Raw genomic sequence first — 23,118 nt, 5'->3', positions numbered from 1 at the left:
TGGCTCTCCCGTTTCTCAGTCATCTAGCCTCGCACAGCATGGCTGGCTCTGCCCTGAGATACACTGGGACAGCTCCAACACACAGGGCCCTCAGCTTTCAACAGACGCCATAAACTCCCATTAAAGCCTCGGGCAGCAGCAGCTCCCAATATGCCGTTCCCATTATCATGGCTGGTGCCAAGTTGTAACTGAAGACTTTAACTGAAGCGTCTCTGCCACGGCTGATTGTGTCACGCTCCGTTGCTCCTGGATGTCCAAAGGTTGGTCTGTGCATTGTGTGCTGATCCTCCTGCGCTCCACAGTGAATGCATTCAGGAAGCAGCGTGATGTGCTAAAGCACTTGAGTGTGTAGCATGGGACACGGCTGACTGGTGTGTTACCCAATCCCCAGCGTAGTGCCCCACTGCTGCACTGACACACAGAGAGCTTGGCTCTTGTGCTGGAGCTGTGATCATGTTATGAGACACAGAGAGCTGTGATCATGTTAGGAGACACACAGAGAGCTGTGATCATGTTATGAGACACAGAGAGCTGTGATCATGTTATGAGACACACAGAGAGAGCTGTGATCATGTTATGAGACACAGACAGCATGGCTCTGGTGCTGGAGCTGTGATCATGTTAGGAGACACAGAGAGCTGTGATCATGTTGTTACCTGACACTTGGTCTTGAACCTGTTGTTGCGGGTTCATGTGACTGTCAACCCCCCCCACACACACACACACATTTTTCTTTACTTAAAAAAAGAATATAAGTGACTTTGCTATAAAAGCCTGTCTTGAATGCTCTTTCAAATGCATTTCAGTTAATGAAAAGAAAATAGTCCCCCCTAGTTCCCTTGCTCTGTGGTTGGACCATTCAGGAAAGGCTGAATAAATCTGAAGAACATTTCTAATAAAACAAAAGCTGCAACATTTTACCACCAAAACCTCTGCAGTATGACTGGCCAGGGAACCCTGACCTGATCCAGCCATTCTGCTCACCACCAGAGTGTTTGACAGATTACCCCTTCTCTCTCTCTCTCTCTCTCTCTCTCTCTCTCTCTCTCTCTCTCTCTCTCTCCCTCCCTCCCTCTCTCTCTCTCTCTCTCTCTCTCATATATTTGACTTGCTCTCTCCCTCTTGCCTCTGAAATGGCAGAATGCTGTGAGTTTCCAGCGCGGAGGAAAGTGAATCCGGCCCAGCAGTTGGTGGAGGGCCAAGAGCAAGGTCACCATTACAAATGGAACATTTCTCGGTCTGGAGTGGAGTCTAGCGCTCGTGTACACTGCAGATGACCTAAATGAGCTGCGCTCCGTAGTTCCAGAGCAGAGCCGGCGCTGCGCTCTTGATTACGAGAGCGAGAGCCGCCGAGCCATTGAGAGGTCAGCTGTGATTGGAGGCTCACACGCCCAGTGTGCCGCTAGCTCAGGCTCACTTTCACACTGATCTCCCGGCACCCGGGCGACGCCAGGCAGAAGCTGGCACTGGGGGTGCCCGTGGGTGTGCCCACACGCCTGCCCACACAGACGCGCACTAAAACAAACTCCTGACTGATTACACTCCAGCTCTCTAAACAGGACAACTGAACCTTGCCCAAGTGATTTAACAAGCATCGTCATTTGACAGTAATAACACTGTGCCTCTCAGCCCCAAAGCTCTCAGATGAAACACACTCTCCCCCTTTGTTCCAATGAAAGGGAGATGGTATAGATTTGTGGGACTGCTTGGTGCTGTATTTTTAATTGCACGGGATAAAAAAGGGCCTTTGAAGTTACTAGTACTGTTCAAATCGGCACAATTGGAAACAGCAGGCCAGCAAGAAAAAAACACTTTACTCTCCAAAGCTCAGATAAGTACACATTGCTATGTAATTGTCTCAAACTTTTATTTACCAATATTTAGTACAAATAGCAAAATCCCACACTTCTCTTCGTGGTTTTGCTATAAAGTTTACTAGTCCCCAACTGGACCATTTCTTTTTGGACCTTGAATCTCTAATCTGTAATATATCTCTTATCTCTTATCGGCGCATCCACAGGAAAGGCACACAAACAAGGCAGATGAGCTCGAGGAAAGGAGTGGGCGGCCTTCCACATTGCAGGCGGTGCTTGGGAGAGCGATAAGGCCTGACATATGACATATGACAGGAAAAAGCTCTCTGTGCAACCTTGGCTAGAGACGTGTATATCGTTGGACCGCATGCTTTGCACATAAATCTACTGACCACACAGTGACCTCTGGCATGGAATACCTGGCTTGCGTCCGCCAAAATCACACTCTGATAAACCTTGACACTCGGAAAGAAGTAAACAAGACACTACACATTTCGCTATCTTGAATTGAGCAATATCTGCCCAAATTTGAGTAACTTTGAAATAACTTACTCTGTGGATCAAGCCACGACAATGTAAATCAGTACTTACAAGCAAGACGCTTTATTACTGTAATGCTGTTTGGAACCACCATAAGAATACTCCTTATTTGCTACACTAATGGAATTCCAGCAGTATTTAAAAAAATACTCCTTATTTGCTACACTAATGGAATTCCAGCAGAATTAAAATAAATAAATAAATTAATACTCCTTATTTGCTAGACGAACGGAATTCCAGCAGAATTAAAATAAATAAATAAATAAATAAATAAATAATACTCCAAAGTATTATTCCTACACTACTAGCTTACACTACATTATTTGCTACACTAATGGAATTCCAGCATGTGTTTGCTAGCTGTAATCCAGCGGCACGTCTGAGCAGGCAAAGTGGAGGGGCCCATGTTTCATACTTATAAAGCACCTTGAAGGTGACATCTTTGATAAAAAAATGTGTGTTGATCTACAGGTCAGCTGAGACACTAGGCCTATGCGTTGTGATGAATACGGTATGTGCTGTATGTACGCCACCTAGTGGCTCATGAGGGGAAAGGCAGGTCAGAGGTAGATGTGTAGTCCCTATTACATTTTGAGCACAGTGACGTAATCACATGGTAGCTTAGAATATGACCATGTATCAATTAAGGAAGATTAAACTGCTGTGAAAACAGTTATATAGAAGACACTTGATGTTAGAATAGATTCCCTTCTGTATGCACATCTCAGTAGTCTAACTCTTGGTAATACGGTATGCTCCAACTCGGCCATCTAGTGGCTTGGCTCTGTAAGTGTTATGAATTGTTTAATGGAATTGAATGGTTATTTGACACCTTTGTCCAAAGCGACATACAAATAAAATCAATACAATAATTAATTTAACAGTGAACCATTTAAAAAAAAGTTGGTCAGACTACATTAGGGAGAATAGAAATATAAACAATAAACAATATATATTTTCAACCAATAACCCGATGAAATTGATAGGCCCATATCACTGAGGTAGTTTGTTCTCTTCATCATGGAACAATGGATAACACTGAGGTGTTTTTATCATATAAATTTGAATTATTTTCTGTAAAATCTGAATCTTTTTTTTTTTTTTCAATTCTTGAAGTGTTGAAATATCATTGACCTTTCTTGAGTGTAAACTTTGGATTAAGAATTGCTAAGCTTTCATAATCGTTGGTGATTATGCTAAAAGTATTGTAAAAGAGGGACTTTGGAGAAAACTAAATCCCCGACTTTAAATTAAATGAACGGGGAATTTTATTATTAGAATGACGTGGTCATAATTATTGGCTACCTAGGGAAATTTCAGTTTTCTTTTTGCCTGCATTATTCAGTGGGGTCAGTGGGTGTGTGTGGGCGTTTTAAGGTCAAAAATGGAAGTAAGCTAACAGGTGTTTCAACTTTTGAACACCTATTATCCGTCGAGAAGTTGTAGACATGTCTGTTTTTACAGCTATAGCAGTGAAGTCCGTAAAAAATGGCAAAGATGTCATATTGAAGGAATTAAAGAAATACAAAAGAAGAAGGAAATGTCGACCAGTACGTGAGACGTAAGCGGAAACTTGCGTCATGGAACTGGCCAATCAGAGGATGGTGACGAAGTGGCGCATATAATTTACTCACAGTGACGCACGAGTTGTTGAAGAAGTACAGTTCCTACGCCATGTTTTGTTACAAGAACACGAAAGAAAAGTGTTAACGATATTTTGAAGAAATATCGTATTGGTCCAGGAAAGGGAAATACGAAGAATATGGAATGAGTGAATGGACTCTGTAGATCACTGGGTGTATTTTGCTAATACATTTAGTCGTAACTTTAAATAATATATCGAATCAAAATGTCGGACGACGCAGCGAGGGAAGATGCCCGTCGAGAATACCAATCATCCCTGGAAGATCTGACTTTCAACAGTAAACCACACATCAACATGCTGACCATACTTGCAGAGGAGAATCTTCACTTCGCCAAGGATATCGTCGCAATAATTGAAGCACAAATCGTCAAGGTTTTTATGAAAATAGAATTCTTTTCAAGCCAATATGGCTTCAATGAATGGTTCGTTTGCTGGCTAACGTTAGTGGTAGCTAGCAGTGTGATTATTGAGCAGACCACGGGAACATGGCGGCCACGTTCTGCTAATCGTAACGTTAGCTTGCTAGAAATGTAGGCAGCTAATTCAACGTTAGCTTACATCCCACGTTATTTTGAGTTGGCCTTGACAACCATTGGGTAACTTTACTCTCATTAGGCTAGTTTATTTGTCATTTAAAGCTTATACGGGCATTGGAACAGAAAGCTACTTCTATTTCGATGGCGTTATTGCAAGTGTGAAACCGTCAGCGAGGTATTTAACTAAACGAGCTAATTTAGCTAGCCACCGTTTGTGGTTTCTCAAAGCGAACGTTGCATCATTACATAACGCTATGCCAACCTAGATCGTGAATAGTTTAGCATGCCACGCTAGCTTATGTTTGAAACGTCGTGTCAGTTAGCCACCGCTCCAACCAAATTAAGTTCATGGCATATGGTCAAATAAAGCTAGATTAAAAGACAAAGATCTAAACGATTTATAGTACACCAGTATCGAGAACAGCTCAGTTAACTTTGATGAGTGACGTTAATGTAAAGCCTTACACTTTGTACTAGCAGATGAGGCCTAAAAGGATATGGCGACATTTCAAAAACTTGGGTAACAATGACTGGCAAAACGACCTAACGAATTGTTAGGGAACTTGCGCATCTGAAAGTGTCGCCTTTATTCAGATAAAGTTGTAACGCATTTGTCTTCACTATTTCAAACAAAGGTTAACCCAACCATTCGAAAGAATTACGTTAGCACTCAGCCACTATTCGAAATAGGTTTATGCTAGCAGTCAACTAGCATTAACGTTAGCTGATAGTAACGTCTCTGGGCAGCTAAGATCCCATGCTTACGTTACAGTAACTTTAAAAGTAAACATCTTTGTCAAATAGTTGGAAAGCTAACTCTAGTTTGCTCGCTAATATATCGATACTATGTTGTATAACGTTTGATAAGTTTCATTACCCTTGTTAATCAGAAGAATACTCGTTACAATGCAGGTATTATGAGCTCCTGTTGGGAGATTTATCCGAAATAACATCGTTCAAATGCATGCACCTAACGTTTACAAACGTAGGTAATGTTGACTTTAACGTTAGCGACAACTGGATTGTGTGCGACCGTCGAACTAATTGAATTCACCTGTAAAGTTATCAGCCGTTAAATACATTTTATTTGAAATTGTCATTATTTCTAGATACCAAATTTAATGTAGGAAACGGTGTCCATAGATGAGTTTATTCTAACCGTTGCAAGCTAGCTGGCTAACTAACGTTACGCTTGTGGATAGCTTTAATTGGTGATCAGGTTAATGCCCTGTACAGACTGGCATGGCATACAGATCATGTTACTGAGGCCAAATTTAGCTCTCACTATGTAACCTAGCAAATGTCCACTTTGTGAATGCAGTTTCCATTACTGTATTCCCTAGCAAATTACAGTAGCTGCTAGTCAAAATTGACAAATCAATGTAGAGTCCTCCAAGAGTCAGTGCTATTTTGACCTTCTCAGTTTCCAGAGACGGTCCTTACAAGTTAGGCCTCCTCAACAGTCACTTTAGTAGAACATGCAGAGTAGTGATATGATCAGTTGGTGAATTAGTTGATTTAAATCAGTGGTCCACTGATATCAAATGCAGAGTTAAGTCAGCAAGTTGGCCATGTAGACGTTTTAATTTGAACATAAAAGTAGATGGCTCACCAATGTAGAACTTGGATAGTATATGGTGTACTTCTGTGCCCCACTAGATTTCTTAGACCATACTGTTATTATTTCAAAGCCCTTTGAATTTAGTTGTCATAATTTAGTTGAAAGTCGGCAGTTAAAGTGTTGGTGAGCCCTACCTGTAACAAGTCGTTATAATGCCATGTACCACAGACACATGTTTGTACGGTCGGCTATGCCCTACTTATGCCTTGTCCCATGTGATTAAAATAAGGGATGTTTTGACTGAATGCGAGTATGCTGTTTTGTTGGGGTGACTGTTTTGAACTGATGGCTTCATGTAGTTTTATCCAGTTGCTCCACCACAGGATTCTGCGACCTACATGTTTATTTTCTACTAGTATACAATTCGGATACCCTGGAGTCTTAGGGTCCTGTTTTATATGAATTAAATGTGAATAAATGGTATTTTAATGTGACAATAAAAAATATGAAATGTGATTTTTGTCTTTTTCTTTCCAAGTGTAATTTTTGTGTAAAATCAGTCACAGCTTCTTAACCAGCAATGAAACTTGTATTGACTAAAAAGTGTGGTTTAAACAAGGCACTGCCTACATTACAATCCTTAGTGCTTGGCTCTTAGTGTGAAGGTATTGCTAACAGTAACATTACAACAGTGTTTTATCTTGGGGGTTGTTAAAACTGTTTTGTGTGTATGCACTGAAAACAGAACTTTTCTTTTTAAAAACTTTTTGGAGACCTTTTCCACATTTTATAATGGGTGAAGTTTTTTTTTTTTAAATCACCTAACAAGACTGAAGACATGGTTAGCTTTTTGCCAAACCCATGAACATGTTCTGAGACTATACAAAAAACCTAATCCTCCTATCTCTGTACTTAAACATTTCAAAGGGTTAACATTGAAGCTAAGACACTTCACTGTGCTATTAAAATGTACCATTCTTAAAAAAAAAAAAAAAAAAAAAACCTTCAAAACAGGACATTTAAAACCCTCTCGTGCAAATAACATTGAAATCACTCTGGAAGAAATGTTGCCGCTGTGAACATGGACATTGTGCCCTTTTTCCCTGTCGTGGATGATTGTGAAGAAGAACCTGAATACTTTGTCCTTTGTGGACTTGACCAAACTTTTTGGACTGTCAGACTCATCTCCCATCATGCACTGGATGTTTTCCCCCTTTTTTTGTAGCTGAGCAGCACCTTTTTTCTTTCCATTTTTCTGTGAAGACCTGGGTGCTGAATCACCTTTTGTCACCTTTTTCCCTTTTTTTTTTTTTTTGTAATCATTTTCCCCTAGTTTCTCCAGCCTGCACTTTTGTCTTTTGAAGTTAGAGTTAACCTTCCCTTTTTTAACCCTTTGCTAATGATGTCTATATTGCAAACTGTAAAGATTCTGTGCTCTAAACTTGTGTTCTTGCTCCAGGCGCCAGCAGCAGAGAAGCTCCCCGTTTTGTACTTAGTGGATTCCATAGTGAAGAACATTGGCGGCGAATACCTTGCAGTGTTTGCTAAAAACCTAGTCACTTCATTTATTTGTGTATTTGAAAAGGTATTCAACCATTTTAAGCTGTTTTAATGTCATTGTCACGTTGATTTGTGTTTCTCAGCCCTCTGCTTTGTGTGTGCCCCTTCATTTGTGGCTTTTTGAGTTATGCATTTAACACAGCAATGTAAAGTGAAGCATACAATGCCCAGTTTGTGGGGTTTAACATTTAATTTATTTTTAGACCATTGCTGTTTGGTTTACTTGAGCATTGGTTTAAAGTAAATGTATATGGTATATGTATATTAGCCGTATGAATTGTAGGACTTAATGTTTTCATATCGGTGGCACATTCAGTACACTCAGTGGAGATGTTTTTATTATGGTCCACACCATAATGGAGTTTTATTTTCTTTTCATTTTGTTTTAGGTGGAGGAGAACACTAGAAAAAGCCTCTTCAAGTTGCGCTCAACATGGGATGACATTTTCCCAGCAACAAAACTGTACACATTAGATGTGAAGGTCAATTCAATAGACCCTGCATGGCCCATTAAGCCTCTACAGAACCCAAGCATTCATGTAAACCCAAAGTTTCTTAAGCAGGTAAGAATGCACAGATTGCATATGTATCCTCCGTCTTCACACTTGTTACTAATAACATGGGTCACGTTGAGTTGGGTTATTAAAAAGTGACGGGTCTTTCTTTGCTCAGAGTGAGGAAGCTGCTCCTACCCCGACTCCGACTCCTACTCCTACTCCTCCTCCTCCTCCTCCAAAGGCCGTTACACCACAGCCCCTGCCGTCAGCCACCGAGAAAAAGATCAATGAGGAGCAAGCCATTAGGCAGCAGCTGCTGGCCAAGCAGAAGGAGTTGCTTGAGCTTCAGCAGAGGAAGATCGAGCTTGAGCTTGAGCAGGCCAAAGTGCAGCTGGTGAGTTGAGTGAACACCATATTCCTCCTGCAGGGCCAGTGTTGTGTAAGAATCAATAAAATAGTAAACACAATATTCCTCCTGCAGGCCTAGTGTTGTGAACAAATCCATAAAACAGTGGTGTTGAGATTGAAAAGTGACTGAATTTGGATTCTTAGAATTCCAAATAGCGTTTGATAGGGTTGTTATCGGAATAATTTCTATATGAACGATGTGCATGCAATTCCCATGTAAGCCCCTTGGATTTGACGGCACATGCGCACATTATGAATATATTGCAGATTTTGTTTTTAAAGTGGAAGTTGTTTGCTTTAAAATGCATACAACAGGAGCTGCAGCTGTGTCTAAACCTGACACGGCTCACTTTAGCTTACGTTTTTCAATTCACTACAACAAACATCACAATTTGAACAGGTGGCATTAACCACAAAACAGCTTATTAATACACACACACTTGAATAAAACATTATGTAAAAATGAATATGCTCATGCAAACACGTGCAATCATCTTATAAAGCAGTCCAAGGGCTCTTTGAGTGGAGAAGGACAAGCCAGGCAGCAGCTGCTGGCAAAGCAGAAGGAGTTGATTGAGCTGCAGCAGAAGAGGATAGAACTTGAGCTTGAGCAGATAAAAGTGCAACTGGTGAGTGCAGCGATGGCCTTTTCCTTTTCCTTAAAGAGCTGTGGGACGCTTGGGACACCCTAACATGTGTAGTCTTCAGCTGTGGGCCGAGTGGGACACCCTAACATGTGTAGTCTTCAGCTGTGGGACGAGTGGGACCCCCTAACATGTGTAGTCTTCAGCTGTGGGACGAGTGGGACACCCTAACGTGTAGTCTTCAGATGTGGGACGAGTGGGACCCCCTAACATGTGTAGTCTTCAGCTGTGGGACGAGTGAGACACCCTAACATGTGTAGTCTTCAGCTGTGGGACGAGTGGGACACCCTAACATGTGTAGTCTTCAGCTGTGGGACGAGTGGGACACCCTAATATGTGTAGTCTTCAGCTGTGGGACGAGTGGGACACCCTAACATGTGTAGTCTTCAGCTGTGGGACGAGTGGGACACCCTAACGTGTGTAGTCTTCATTAGAGCAGCGGACACAACTAATGCATTTGTGTGCTACAGCTGCCTCCACTCAGGAGGCAAAGAAATGACAGCGCTGTAGTGTTTGACAAATCCAGTGTTATGATTTCCCCTTCTGTAAGCAAAGCACTGTGCATCCGTATTCACACTAATGACTACTAGAGTAGCGGCAGCAGTGAGTGAAGCACTGTGCATCCGTATTCACACTAATGACTGCTAGAGTAGCGGCAGCAGTGAGTGAAGCACTGTGCATCCGTATTCACACTAATGACTGCTAGAGTAGCGGCAGCAGTGAGTGAAGCACTGTGCATCCGTATTCACACTAATGACTACTAGAGTTGCAGCAGTAGTGAGCGAAGGTGCGTTAGTGGTAGAGATGTTCTGTTCTCACTGTTCTGCTCGTGATAGTCAGCAGATAAGGCATTTACACCCACATTATAACACATTACTGACCGTAAAGATCACTTCAGAAGGCATGCAATCCACATTATAACACATTACTGACCGTAAAGATCACTTCAGAAGGCATGCAAAGCAATAACCTCTCAACGTCTAAGTAGCGTCACTGATGTGTGCAATGAAGGCTGATCACGCATCATGGTGATCGGTGTTGCTGTTGTATAGTCCTGTGGCTCAAACAGTGTCTTCTCACACATTTTCCTGCCAACATTGTGTCCTGTATCCGCATGTGCCTAAGCACTGTATAGTATACTACTAAACTATAATCGTTTGGCTACTGCACCTAACTTGCCTGAATCTGCATGCACATGTCAACATTTTGCCTGCACTTTGGAGCCCCATGCGTACTGGCAAGCTACGTGATCAGGTTGTGGTGCAGTTGTCAGTTGTCTGTCAATGAAACTAAATAATGTTCTATTAGCTCAAACTCTCAATCCTGTGTATTCAGGAGCTCCATAAATCTAGCGAATGAATAGGTGTGTAGTATCCCGGTAGTCATACCAACCCTCGATCTGTTAAGTATGTGGTATCATCATGCTCCTGCTAAAGTACATTAATAAATTATTTAATAATTGCTTTTGGAGTTGTGTAAGTCTGGAGCGAGTATTTAGATCTGTGTTAGCTATGCAGTATCTAGTGTTGCCTTTGGAGTTGTGTAAGTCTGGAGCGAGTATTTAGATCTGTGTTAGCTATGCAGTATCTAGTGTTGTCTAGGAAAGCATGCAGAATGCAAGTTCATTATTTGGTGTTGTAAGCAGAAACAAGATCATCCATTTTCCCTGTCTGTCTGTCTGCTTCCTTGTGTGATACTCTAGGCTTTTAATCGTATTGGACCAACCACCACCCAGGCCGGTTCTGCCCTCCACCCCACGCCCACTACCACCCAGCCCGGGGCCGCCCCCCCCTCCAACTCCTGGCCCGCGCCGCCGTCTGAGAAGGCCACGATACGGGATCCACGCCTGAACAGAGGCGGGGCACCAACTCTACACGGCAAAGAGTCGGTGAGCGCGCACGCCAAGGAGCCGGTGAGCAGGAGAGAGGGCCAGGGGCTGGGCGGCGTGCCGAGCGTGCCCGAGAAGAGAGGGCCTCCGCCGGGGGAGAGGCACGGCAAGCTGATGCGGATCCCTCGCAAGGAGCCGGCGACGGACGACAAGACGCGGCCCAGCAAGAAGGACTTGGCTGCTGCCGAGGAGAGAGCCAAGGCCAAGGCCGCCTCCCCGGCCAGGAAAGAGGTCCTCGCCCGGAGCAAACTCGACCCCGAGAACCTCAAGGCCTCCGAGGGCATCAGGAGGGACCCCCGGCTGCGGCGGCACGAGAAGGCGGAGAAGGCGGAGGCCGAGGAGGACGTGCCCAAGGAGAGGAAGCGCGGCCTGGACAAGAAGGACAAGGACGAGGCCGGCAAGATGGCGGAGCACCAGAGGCTGGCCAACACCAGGAGCAAACTCTCCAACGGCTCGCTGGCCAAGCAGGAGAAGCCGGAGTTCCGGATCGGCAAGCTGAGCGGCAAGAGGTCGCGCTCAAGGTCGCGCTCCCGCTCCCCGTCCGCGCCCAAGAGGAAGGAGCGGCGCTCGCCCAAGGGCATCAAGGGCGCGTCCGCGTCGCCGCCCAAGTTCAGCAAGAGACCGGCCGCGGCCAAACACCTGCACCCTGAAGACCTCGGTCACCACGGCAACGCCAGAGAAGACAGAGCCGCTCCCAAGAACGCAGAACCACGAAGGCCCAAACGTTCTCACGAAGAGAGAGCTGCAGAACAGAGAGACGCCTACTCCGCAAGAGAACCACCCGAGACCAAGGAGAACAGCAAGAGGTGGAGGAGTGGATGGGAGGACAAACAGTAAGACATTTAATAATAATGATATTAATGAATATTGATAATGATAAAAGTGGATGGGAGTACAAACAGTAAGATATTTTAATAGTAATGATATTAATGAATATTAATAATGATAAAAGTGGATGGGAGGACAAACAGTAAGATATTTTACATTCTTCTGCTGTTTTTATTGCGTGCTGATTGCAGTTGCGCAGGTGTTGGCCTAGTTGGGCTTCTCCTCGTCTTCCTCTGTTGGGTTTCGTGTTTGCTTTGTGGCGTTGCCACCTGTGCCACTTCTGCTAAATGCCCTGAGACTGTTTTTTATGGAGATTAAATGTGTGTTTTTGTTGATTGTTTTTTAGTCCTAAACATCCCGATGAGTCTCCCCCCTCCAAGCCCAGCACCCCGCGGGTGAAGCCCTGGAACCCCACGCAGAGATCTACGCCGTCCCGCCAGAGACAGAACCGCCTGAGCGTCGACGCCAACCTGCACATCCCCGACGTGCTTAACTCCGCAAGTAAAGCTGATCTGCTGAAGAAGGTCTGTTCACACATCTCACACTTGTAGCCTATTGACATCACATCTCACATCTCGCACTTCTAGCCTATTGACATCACAGCTCACACTTATAGCCTATTGACATCACATCTCACACTTATAGCCTATTGACATCACATCTCACATCTCGCACTTCTAGCCTATTGACATCACATCTCACACTTCTAGCCTGTTGACATCACATCTCACACTTCTAGCCTATTCTAAAACCGATAGTTGATCCTTGATTGTGATTGGCTGAATCGTAAACATTGAGTGATTGATTGACATAAATTAGCTTATTGGAATCTTTGATGGAAGTTTGGCTCAATGACCTGAACTGTTTTGGGAAGGCTGGGCTCACTCTCTGTTGTCTAGTATGGTGTTTGGTTCAGATATTAACAACAGAACTGCTCACAGCATTTTTAAATACAGACTTGAGAAATGTGCCATTGCGTAGCAACAGTGAAACTGACTCCTTCTCCTTTCCCTGTGATCAGGCGAGCAAGAGGCACGCGGAGGGGGAAATCACCAGCGAAGAGTTCCTCAATGTGGCCCACCAAATCAGACAGCTTTTCCAGTACCAAGAGGAAAAGCAGAGAACTAGTTGTTGGGATTCAAGTGATGATGGCCAGTGTCCCTCCAAAGACAGAAAAGACACGAACACACACCCCCCGATGGGTAATCTATCTGCAGAGCAGTTATACCTTGAGCACAAATCTAAACTAGTCAGAACGCGAGTGCAGCGACAAGGTAAGGGGACAAAGCACCTTAGCTAGTGTTGCCATGGTTGATAGTTGCTCTGTGTCCTTTAAGTTCCACTGCTATGCGTCTGTTTAATTTAAATTAGAGGTGCTTTTGTTAGTCTTCTAGACATCTGTTGAGTGAATGAAGTGAGTGTGGAGTGAGCAAGATAGAGAGAATCTGCACATCATTTGCTGCTTCATTTGCCTTCATCTGTAGAACTAATGTGAACTAAAGGAGAAGCTGTAACTGCGGCATCTCTAATGTCTGCTGGGGCTCCATTTTTCTGCAGCGGAAAGAAACCGAATGCTGTCTGCTCTCGAGGACCCAGAGCCACTCCGGCGCGCCATGGACGACCCTCAGGACCTGTTCTCCAGACACGAGGGGCCGAGGAAAAGCGACCGCTCCCTGCCCCCCTCGGCCCACGCGGCCAGGAACTCGCCGAGCCCCGGGCATCTGGAGGAGTACCCGCGCCACTCGCCCGCGCCACCCTACGCCCGCTCCTCTCCGCTCGCCGTGGAGATGCAGGAGGACCCGGCGGGCGAGCTGAGCCCCATCCCGCGCTTCGAGAGCCCCAACAGCGTCCACTCTGACGAGGGCGTCGAGGTGGACCCTCCGCTGCTGCCCCCCTCTAGACCCGGACGTGGCGCGGCTGCGGGCCGGATGCCCAGTGAACCCGCCGGCTCGGCGCCGCTGCATCTCCCGGACGACGGCAGCGCCGGCGCTCCTCCCAGCATGCCTCGCCACGACAGCCCTGCCGCCGCACCGCGCTTCGACGGCCACAAGGGGGCGCCTCCGTACGACGGGCCGCCGCGCTCAGAGGCGCCGCCGCCCAGAACGCACCCGCAGAGCGCCTACGAGGGGAACCCCGGCGCCAAGAGGTACGACGGGCCCCCCAACCCGCGCTTCGACGGCCACGGCCGATACGAGCCCAACTACGGCCCGCGCTTTGATGGCCCGCCGCAGCACGACAAGCGCTTTGAGGGGGCGGGCAGATATGACGGACCCATGCCTCACCGGCCAATGAGGTTCGAGGGGCCCCACCCCCAGCAGGGCTTCGGCCGGTTCGAGCGGCCCGGCGGTCATAACCGGTTCGAGGGCCCCGCGTCGGGCCCCGGTCCCAGCCGCTTCGACGGGCCCATGCAGCCCAGCCGCTTTGAGGGGCCGCCACGCTTCAGCAGCCCCCACCTGCAGCAGGGCCCCATGAGCTTCCCCCCCCACGGCAGCGTGGGATACGACGGGCCCCCCAGCCAGCCCGGGCCCATGCGCTTCGACGGCCCCGGCGGCAACCAGCCCTCCGGAATGTGCTTTGAGAACCCTACCGGCCCGCCCGGACCAATCCGGTTCGAGGGGCAGCCCCAGGGGATGCCCAGACTGGAGTGCCCCCCACCGCCGGGCCCCCCCCGATACTTCGCCCCCCAGAACCAGATGCGGCCGCAGGGCCAGCCCATGTTCAGCCTGCCGCAGGGCCCCGGGCCGATGGTGCAGCAGCCCGCCAACTTCAGCATGACCAGCCGCTTCCCAGAGCCCTTCGGCGGGAACGCCCAGCCGTTCCTGGGCCCGCAGAACGTTCCTCAAGGACCAAACTTCAACGTGCCACAAGTCCCCACCTCCGCAGGGTTCCCCAACTCCTTCAGGCCCGTGGGCCCCTACCAGGGACCTCCCGTGGGAACCCTGCAGCAGCCTGTAAGTCTGGCCTCCTCTCACAGCCCTCGGCCTCAACACTGCACCATACACACAGCTTAGATTTATATGGGAAGGATATATTGAACTAGTAGAAGCTTAGCAACAATGATATTTTAGAGAATTGCTTTTAACATTTTTAAAGCTATGCTAGCATTCTAAAACTAAAAAATGTTCTAAAAGGTGGAATCTTACTCCAAGCAGCAACCACAGAATTGTGACAATAAAATCATTGTCTTTTGGGTTTTCAGAGCAGGGCTAAAGAATAAAATATGTTTCTAAAACTTAGTAGTACAAGTTTCCCAAATCCTTGTGCGTACGCCATGTTCCTTATTGCATGCTGCAACTTTTGCTTCTTCAGATGAGCCTGCTGTCCAACCTCAGTCAGCCATTCATGCCACAGAACCCAGTGCCTTTCAGTCAACCAAGTAAGTGCCACGACCTACTGCTCAGCACGTTTCAACACACTCACATACTGCTCAGCACGTTTCAACACACACACACACATACTGCTCAGCACGTTTCAACACACTTACACACTGCTCAGCATGTCTCAACACACTCACATACTGCTCAGCACGTTTCAACACACTCACATACTGCTCAGCACGTTTCAACACACTCACATACTGCTCAGCACGTTTCAACACACACACACACATACTGCTCAGCCCGTTTCAACACACTCACATACTGCTCAGCACGTTTCAACACACTCACATACTGCTCAGCACGTTTCAACACACACACACACATACTGTTCAGCACGTTTCAACACTCACATACTGCTCAGCACGTTTCAACACACTCACATACTGCTCAGCACGTTTCAACACACTCACATACTGCTCAGCACGTCTCAACACACTCACATACTGCTCAGCACGTTTCAACACTCACATACTGCTCAGCACGTTTCAACACTCACATACTGCTCAGCACGTCTCAACACACACACATACTGCTCAACACGTTTCAACACTCACATACTGCTCAGCACGTTTCAACACACTCACATACTGCTCAGCACGTCTCAACACACTCACATACTGCTCAGCACGTTTCAACACTCACATACTGCTCAGCACGTTTCAACACACTCACATACTGCTCAGTAGGGATGCAACGGTACAGTTTTGCCACGGTTCGGTTTGTATCACGGTTTTTGGGCCACGGTAACGGTTCGGTTTCAATATATCAATATTATCTTGGCTCTAGCATACAGGAGGCTATATTTGCCTTTTCTATTTCAAATCAACAATGTGCTTCTACTTACACTTGCAGAGAAAATATTAAATGCATAGCCTGACACAGATGAAGCAGAATCACAAAAATGTATTAAAAGAAAAGAACACCATCATTGCCTTCTGTCATAAACAGGCAATGTTATCCATAGTGCAGTGCAGCATAAAGTAATGTGTAGTTATTTATTTAATAAACTCACTGTTCTTCACACATTTAAAGAAAATACTTAACTGTTATACACCCTCAAAAAAGTAGTGAACAATTCTGAAAATCTTCTCAAAATAATTGGTGAGGTAGTATTATGTGTAGTTTCAAATGGATATTTGATTTGGGAGTGCCTGCCCTGTCCTCTTTTATGAACGTAAAAAATGTAAACATAGACAAAAGTGCAGTGCAGCATTAAAAATATTAGAACAATGAAATGAACATTATTGCAACCTGTTGTCAGGGGGGGGGGGCAATATTCCGAGAAGAAAGTGGCAAATTTGCCACTTCACAAAGTGTCTGTTTCCCCTGTGTCTCCTGTCGTGTGTGTGTGTGTGCGAGAGAGTTGTGTGATTGACGAGTGGACGAGCGATTGACTGATTTAGCAGTGAGTTTATTGTTTTTCGAGTGGACACCTCCCGCTGCCCGTAGCCTAGCATGTACAACGTCAGGAAAATAAATGACCCGAGTTTGGAATGACATGTCAGCCTCCCCATCTCCTATAACCTCCCATCCCTACAATATTTTCCAGTAAACTATCAAAAAGAGAATACACTCAGCTGTGTCGGCGTCACGCTTTCTTAGGCTAGCCTACTCTAGCGAGCAATCAACGCAGGGCAGAAACCACCGGTTACACTGTTACACACAGACTTTATAATGTGGCAAATTTTCGACCTTCTAAAGTGGCAAATTTGCGTCTTTACAAAGTATATATACGTGGCCCTAATACGCCGTCGTATTCGTTATGTCTTTGGGAATTATAGGAATATTGTTGTCGAAAGGCTGCAGCAATGGATGGTTGGGTTTTCGGTGGCAAACTCCGTGCTGCTCCACTTAAGGTTACAGCCGGGTGATGAAGGCGCAAGTGGGCCGACATGTTGGATGTGTTACCTTTATTAGGTGATCGTTGTGAAGCAGTTAAGTGCTTGCAATGCACACTGTGCTTTGTTTACTGGCGGTCTTTTTGCCTTGTTCGTGGGCTACTTCAAATGTCGCCATGATCATGCAGCCGCCGGTAAAGTTTGTTTCTTCTCACATGACTCCTTCATTTGCATTTCAACGCGCTTATTGGCTCTTGGGAAATTCAGTAAAATTCTGATTGGTTGTTGCAAGGTTGACGAGAGGCAAGCTGAACAGTCAGAGAAAACGCATCCCCCGGGTCCTAAGCACTCCTCTCTATCGCTCCCAGGCTACGCGCGCGCAATAACCTTGTATTAAATAAAAAGTTTAATGTCGCGTATACCGAAATATTGCGGTTTAGGTGAGTCTATTGAACCGAACAGGCCAAACCGAACGGTTCAATAAATTATTGAAAACCGTTGCATCCCTACTGCTCAGCAGGTTTCAACACACTCACATACTGCTCAGCACGTTTCAACACACTCACATACTGCTCAGCACGTTTCAACACACACTCACATACTGCTCTGCAGGTTTCAACACACTCACATACTGCTCAGCACGTTTCAACACACTCACATACTGCTCAGCACGTTTCAACACACTCACATACTGCTCAGCACGTTTCAACACACACACACACATACTGCTCAGCACGTTTCAACACACTCACATACTGCTCAGCACGTTTCAACACACACTCACATACTGCTCTGCAGGTTTCAACACACTCACATACTGCTCTGCACGTTTCAACACACTCACATACTGCTCAGCACGTTTCAACACATTTTTACACCTTTAGCATGTTTCTGCACCAGCTTACTTGCCAGCTGAAGTGTTGACCAGTGTGTGTGTGTGTGTGTGTGTGTGTGTGTGTGTGTTGACCTGTGTTTGTGCCCCTCAGATGCTCAGTTTGGGCAGCCAGACAACCACCTGGGCCAGATGGACGTAAACGAGCTGCTGGCCAAACTCCTCTCCAACGGCATCATCAAGCCCGCCACCACAGACGCATCTCAGACAGGTGAGTGCCTCGGCAGGTGGATCACGTGCTCTAGCAGGTAGAGTGGTAGATACACGTGAAGCTCATTATGGTCTGGTGGGTACATAGATAGATTTACCACTCATTATTCCCTAGTAGGTTTGTGGTGATGGGCTTCACAAAGACTGGCTGTGTATCTTGTAGCCTTTATGTAGGCCGTCAAAAAGGGTGATCTTTAGTGTGAAAGCCACCAGGTCACCAAACGTCAAAGAAGCCTTGGGAATGCTTCACTCTGGCTTCCTTGGGAATGCTTCACTCTGGCTTCCTTGGGAATGCTTCACTCTGGCTTCCTTGGGAATGCTTCACTCTGGCTTCCTTGGGAATGCTTCACTCTAGCTTCCTTGGGAATGCTTCACTCTAGCTTCCTTGGGAATGCTTCACTCTAGCTTCCTTGGGAATGCTTCACTCTAGCTTCCTTTGGTCCACAGAATCTGCTGCAGCGCCTTCATCTCCGGGAGTGGTGGAGGAAGAGGAGGAAGAGGAGCAGGATGACGACGACCTCCCAGACCTGACGAGCTTCTCGCTGGACGACATGAAGCAGTGCGTATAGTGATTATATTATATTAGTGAAGTTCAGACTGTTACATGAAGCAGTGCGTATAGTGATTATATTAGTGATGAAGCAGTGCGTATAGTGATTATATTATATTAGTGAAGTTCAGACTGTTACATGAAACAGTGCGTATAGTGATTATATTATATTAGTGAAGTTCAGACTGTTACATGAAGCAGTGCGTATAGTGATTATATTAGTGAAGTTCAGACTGTTACATGAAACAGTGCGTATAGTGATTATATTATATTAGTGAAGTTCAGACTGTTACATGAAGCAGTGCGTATAGTGATTATATTAGTGAAGTTCAGACTGTTACATGAAACAGTGCGTATAGTGATTATATTAGTGAAGTTCAGACTGTTACGTGAAGCAGTGCGTATAGTGATTATATTATATTAGTGAAGTTCAGCAGTGCGTATAGTGATTATATTAGTGAAGTTCAGACTGTTACATGAAGCAGTGCGTATAGTGATTATATTAGTGAAGTTCAGCAGTGCGTATAGTGATTATATTAGTGATGAAGCAGTGCGTATAGTGATTATATTATATTAGTGAAGTTCAGACTGTTACATGAAGCAGTGCGTATAGTGATTATATTAGTGAAGCAGTGCGTATAGTGATTATATTAGTGAAGTTCAGACTGTTACATGAAACAGTGCGTATAGTGATTATATTATATTAGTGAAGTTCAGACTGTTACATGAAGCAGTGCGTATAGTGATTATATTAGTGAAGTTCAGACTGTTACATGAAACAGTGCGTATAGTGATTATATTATATTAGTGACGTTCAGACTGTTACATGAAGCAGTGCGTATAGTGATTATATTATATTAGTGACGTTCAGACTGTTACATGAAACAGTGCGTATAGTGATTATATTAGTGATGAAGCAGTGCGTATAGTGATTATATTAGTGAAGTTCAGACTGTTACATGAAGCAGTGCGTATAGTGATTATATTAGTGAAATTCGGACTGAAGCAGTGCGTACCATTTCACTAGTGAAGTTCAGACCCAGGGACCTCATTTGTTTAGTTCAGTTCATCTGCCTGTATTTGTCTTTCTGTCAGAGCAATTAGGCACAACTAAAACAGCACTGAAGAGGCTGTTAAATGTGGAGTGCATCTGTTCCACTGAGCACTGAGAACAGGTGGCATGGTGCCTTGGATGTCTAGTGTAGTTTGTAGTCGTTTCGTTGGAGCATGTATGAGAAATGTAAACGGCCATCTCACTCCCACCTATTGCGTTGCCTAAACACTCCTGTGTGTGTGTGTGTGTGTGCAGGAGGTACGATAGTGTGGTGACCAAGCTGTACACGGGCATCCAGTGCTACTCGTGTGGCATGCGCTTCACGTCGTCGCAGACGGACATCTACGCCGACCACCTGGACTGGCACTACCGGCAGAACCGCTCCGAGAAGGACATCAGCAAGAAGGTCACGCACCGGAGGTGGTACTACAGCCTCACGGTACGTACACACACACACACACACACACACACACAGAGTAGGTGGTACTACAGTCTCACGGTACGTACACACACACACACACACACACACACACACACACAGAGTAGGTGGTACTACAGCCTCACGGTACATACACCAGTCATTTATCCAGCAAATCTACCAGACGTAACGACATTTGGATAAAAATCTGGAAGATTTGCTGGTAATAATACCTGCATTATAAATTGATTGTGCAAAAAATGTCAAAGCTGAGACACATGTTTCTTATATATAAACATATAGTGTGAAATTCCCAAACAAATAAGATGTTCCTTTCAAAACTGCAAAGAGTGGCTGTCCTAATGGCAGAAGCTGTGTGTGTGTGCCCTAATGGCTGAAGCTGTGTGTGTGTGTGTGTGTGTGTGTGTGTGCCCTAACTGGGCTGTTGAGCAAGAGCGTGATTAAGGGCGGAGGCAGCTGAGAACTGCTGGTTATGGCGTTTTGGTGCAGCCGTGTGTTTGAGTGGAGGCCAGTGATGACGTGGTGCGTTTTCTCTCTGTGCTGCAGGACTGGATCGAGTTTGTGTGTGTGTGTGTGTGTGTGTGTGTGATAACGTTTTCTCTCTGTGCTGCAGGACTGGATCGAGTTTGTGTGTGTGTGTGTGTGTGTGTGATAACGTTTGCTCTCTGTGCTGCAGGACTGGATCGAGTTTGAGGAGATTGCGGACCTGGAGGAGCGGGCCAAGAGCCAGTTCTTTGAGAAGGTGTACGAGGAGGTCGTGCAGAAGACTCAGGAGGCGGCCAAGGAGAAGGAGTTCCAGAGTGTGAAAGCTGCAGCTGATGTGGTTGATGAGGTAAGGGCTGTCAAAATAAAGCCCTGTGGTTTTTTTTTGTTGGGCACCTGTAAAACAGTCTATACGCACAATATATTGAACTTCCCCATCTACTTCCTGTTTTTGTTCCATTACTTTCAGGACTACAAAATGGTTGTCCTTACATTAATTGTTCTCTCTCTCTCTCTCTCTCTCTCCCTCGTGTGTGTGTGTGTGTGTGTGTGTGTGTGTGTGTGTGTCCAAGACTTGTGAGATCTGCCAGGAGCAGTTTGAGACGTACTGGGAGGAGGATGAAGAGGAGTGGCATCTGAAAGACGCAATCAGAGTTGATGACAAGGTGTGTATGCGCGTGCGCGCGTGTGTGTGTATGCTCTGCACACACTAACTTGCAACACAGCCTATTGCAAACCGCGTACTGCTAAATATTTTCCCAGAGAACATGGTGGTAATAAAGAGCCCAATTATATTCTCTTCCCACAGACATATCATCCATCATGTTACGACGACTACAAAAATGTAAGTATTCACCCTTTTTTATCTCGTAAAACATCTTAGATATTCTATCGGTTTCTGGAGAATGCCCAGACCAACTTGGGTTATGTCTTAATATGAATTCTTTTGAAATATAGTTTATTAAACATGCTGGTGTGTATCACAGTTATCTACCACAGCATAAAATGATGTAACAGTCCTAATGAAATAAAAATCCCATGTTATTGCTGTAATGCATGTGTGTTATTGCTGTAGTGCATGTGTTATTGATGCTGATGAATGGAAATGCATATCACTGTCCTCCTTTCCTGCAGACGTCTTCGTTCGGGGAGTGTACTCCTTCCCCCAACAAGGTGCTAACAGAGAACCCCTTAAATGCTCTGGTTAAGCAAGAGGAGGCCGAGGAGCCGTGCCGGTTCAGCAGTGTTAAGCAGGAGCCCGAGGCCGAGGGCTCAGACGCTCAGGTGGCGCAGGAGAATGACGTAAAGGTTAAGTTGGAAGAATGCTGCTTCCCCCCTCTCTGAGTGGTTGCTTATTTAACGGTGTGAAAGAACAGAGAGAGCCTATTTCCGTACTTGACAGTCCTGAGGCAGTGTGCCCCAGTAAAGCATACTCTAAATACATTTTTGTATTTGAAATTGCCTGCAACATTCAGGTGTTTTTTGCTGTGTGAATGCTTATGAGAAAAATAAGGTGTACTTTGGAGAATTGTGTACATTTAATTTATAAATAAAGATATTTTTGTTATTTTTGTGTATTATTAATAAATGGGAACACAAGAATTCTTGTTGACTAGATCAAAGGGTGTTTTCTCCTGAACGTGCACATGTAATTCTTCAAAACCAATGGCTAGATGTGGCAAATATTTTTGACTACTAATCTATTAATGTTCTGGAGAAAATGCTATGGATAATTTATTGATTAAAATGGTTCGGCGCAAACAATTTTACATGAGCTTTGATTTGTAAATAAAATTCATCTCATGACATGTGGGTTTACATGTCTCAAGCCTGGTTTCGTCACTTTTTGTTGAATTTAAAAAATAATAATAAAAGGAAAAAAAGATGAAAAAATAAATACTTTTTTATGACTGGGCAGATCTTTTTAGGTTTTTATTTTGGGAAGATTGCTTTTTGTTGCAGAGTATTCAATAAATCCAGTTTGAAAATGGTACATGTTTGGAAAGTGTTTTGTGTGCTTATTGGTCGTCAGTGACATTATATTGACTTCTTCTCCTTTGCAGAATTTAAATAAAATTGATTAAACGTACAATTCTTGTCCTGTCTCTTCTATGTGTGTGTGTGTCATATCAAATACAATTTTATAATTAGCTCTTCATGTAAAGATAAGAAGAGTGATCTTGGACATTTCCCCAAAAGTAGAGATGATTCTTTCCTTGCTCTTGGCTCAACAGTTCAGATAGAAAACACTATAAACTGCACGATTTGAAGGACTTGATTTGGTGTTTCTGATGAAGGTTCTCTTGGGTTAAATGGTGCTGGGCGGTCATATTTTATTTAAGGATATGAAT

The 23,118-nt window shown here is 45.1% G+C and overlaps 1 protein-coding gene across 4 annotated transcripts; it reads left to right on the top strand.

Annotated features, from left to right (window-relative positions):
• The first annotated feature begins 4,004 nt into the window (after window positions 1–4,004).
• pcf11 (PCF11 cleavage and polyadenylation factor subunit) lies at window positions 4,005–22,859 on the top strand. Of its 4 annotated transcripts, none has more exons than XM_062535923.1 (17): window positions 4,005–4,371; window positions 7,556–7,681; window positions 8,046–8,219; window positions 8,329–8,547; window positions 9,068–9,190; window positions 10,908–11,926; window positions 12,268–12,445; window positions 12,943–13,195; window positions 13,479–14,872; window positions 15,231–15,297; window positions 18,126–18,242; window positions 18,689–18,800; window positions 20,101–20,284; window positions 20,961–21,116; window positions 21,340–21,432; window positions 21,576–21,611; window positions 21,902–22,859. In XM_062535923.1, the coding sequence occupies exons 1-17, from the start codon at window positions 4,204–4,206 to the stop codon at window positions 22,109–22,111; spliced, it is 4,629 nt and encodes a 1,542-aa protein (XP_062391907.1). In that variant the 5' UTR covers window positions 4,005–4,203; the 3' UTR covers window positions 22,112–22,859. The 4 variants fall into 4 exon arrangements, with proteins under 4 accessions (XP_062391907.1, XP_062391908.1, XP_062391906.1 ...); XM_062535924.1 differs by having other exon boundaries at window positions 9,065–9,190; window positions 12,943–13,123; XM_062535922.1 differs by having other exon boundaries at window positions 9,065–9,190.
• The last annotated feature ends 259 nt before the right edge of the window (window positions 22,860–23,118 follow it).

The sequence above is a fragment of the Sardina pilchardus genome, chromosome 5 (assembly GCF_963854185.1).
Source record: "Sardina pilchardus chromosome 5, fSarPil1.1, whole genome shotgun sequence".
Taxonomy (NCBI): domain Eukaryota; kingdom Metazoa; phylum Chordata; class Actinopteri; order Clupeiformes; family Clupeidae; genus Sardina; species Sardina pilchardus.
This window is presented reverse-complemented; position numbering and strand designations above follow the sequence as displayed.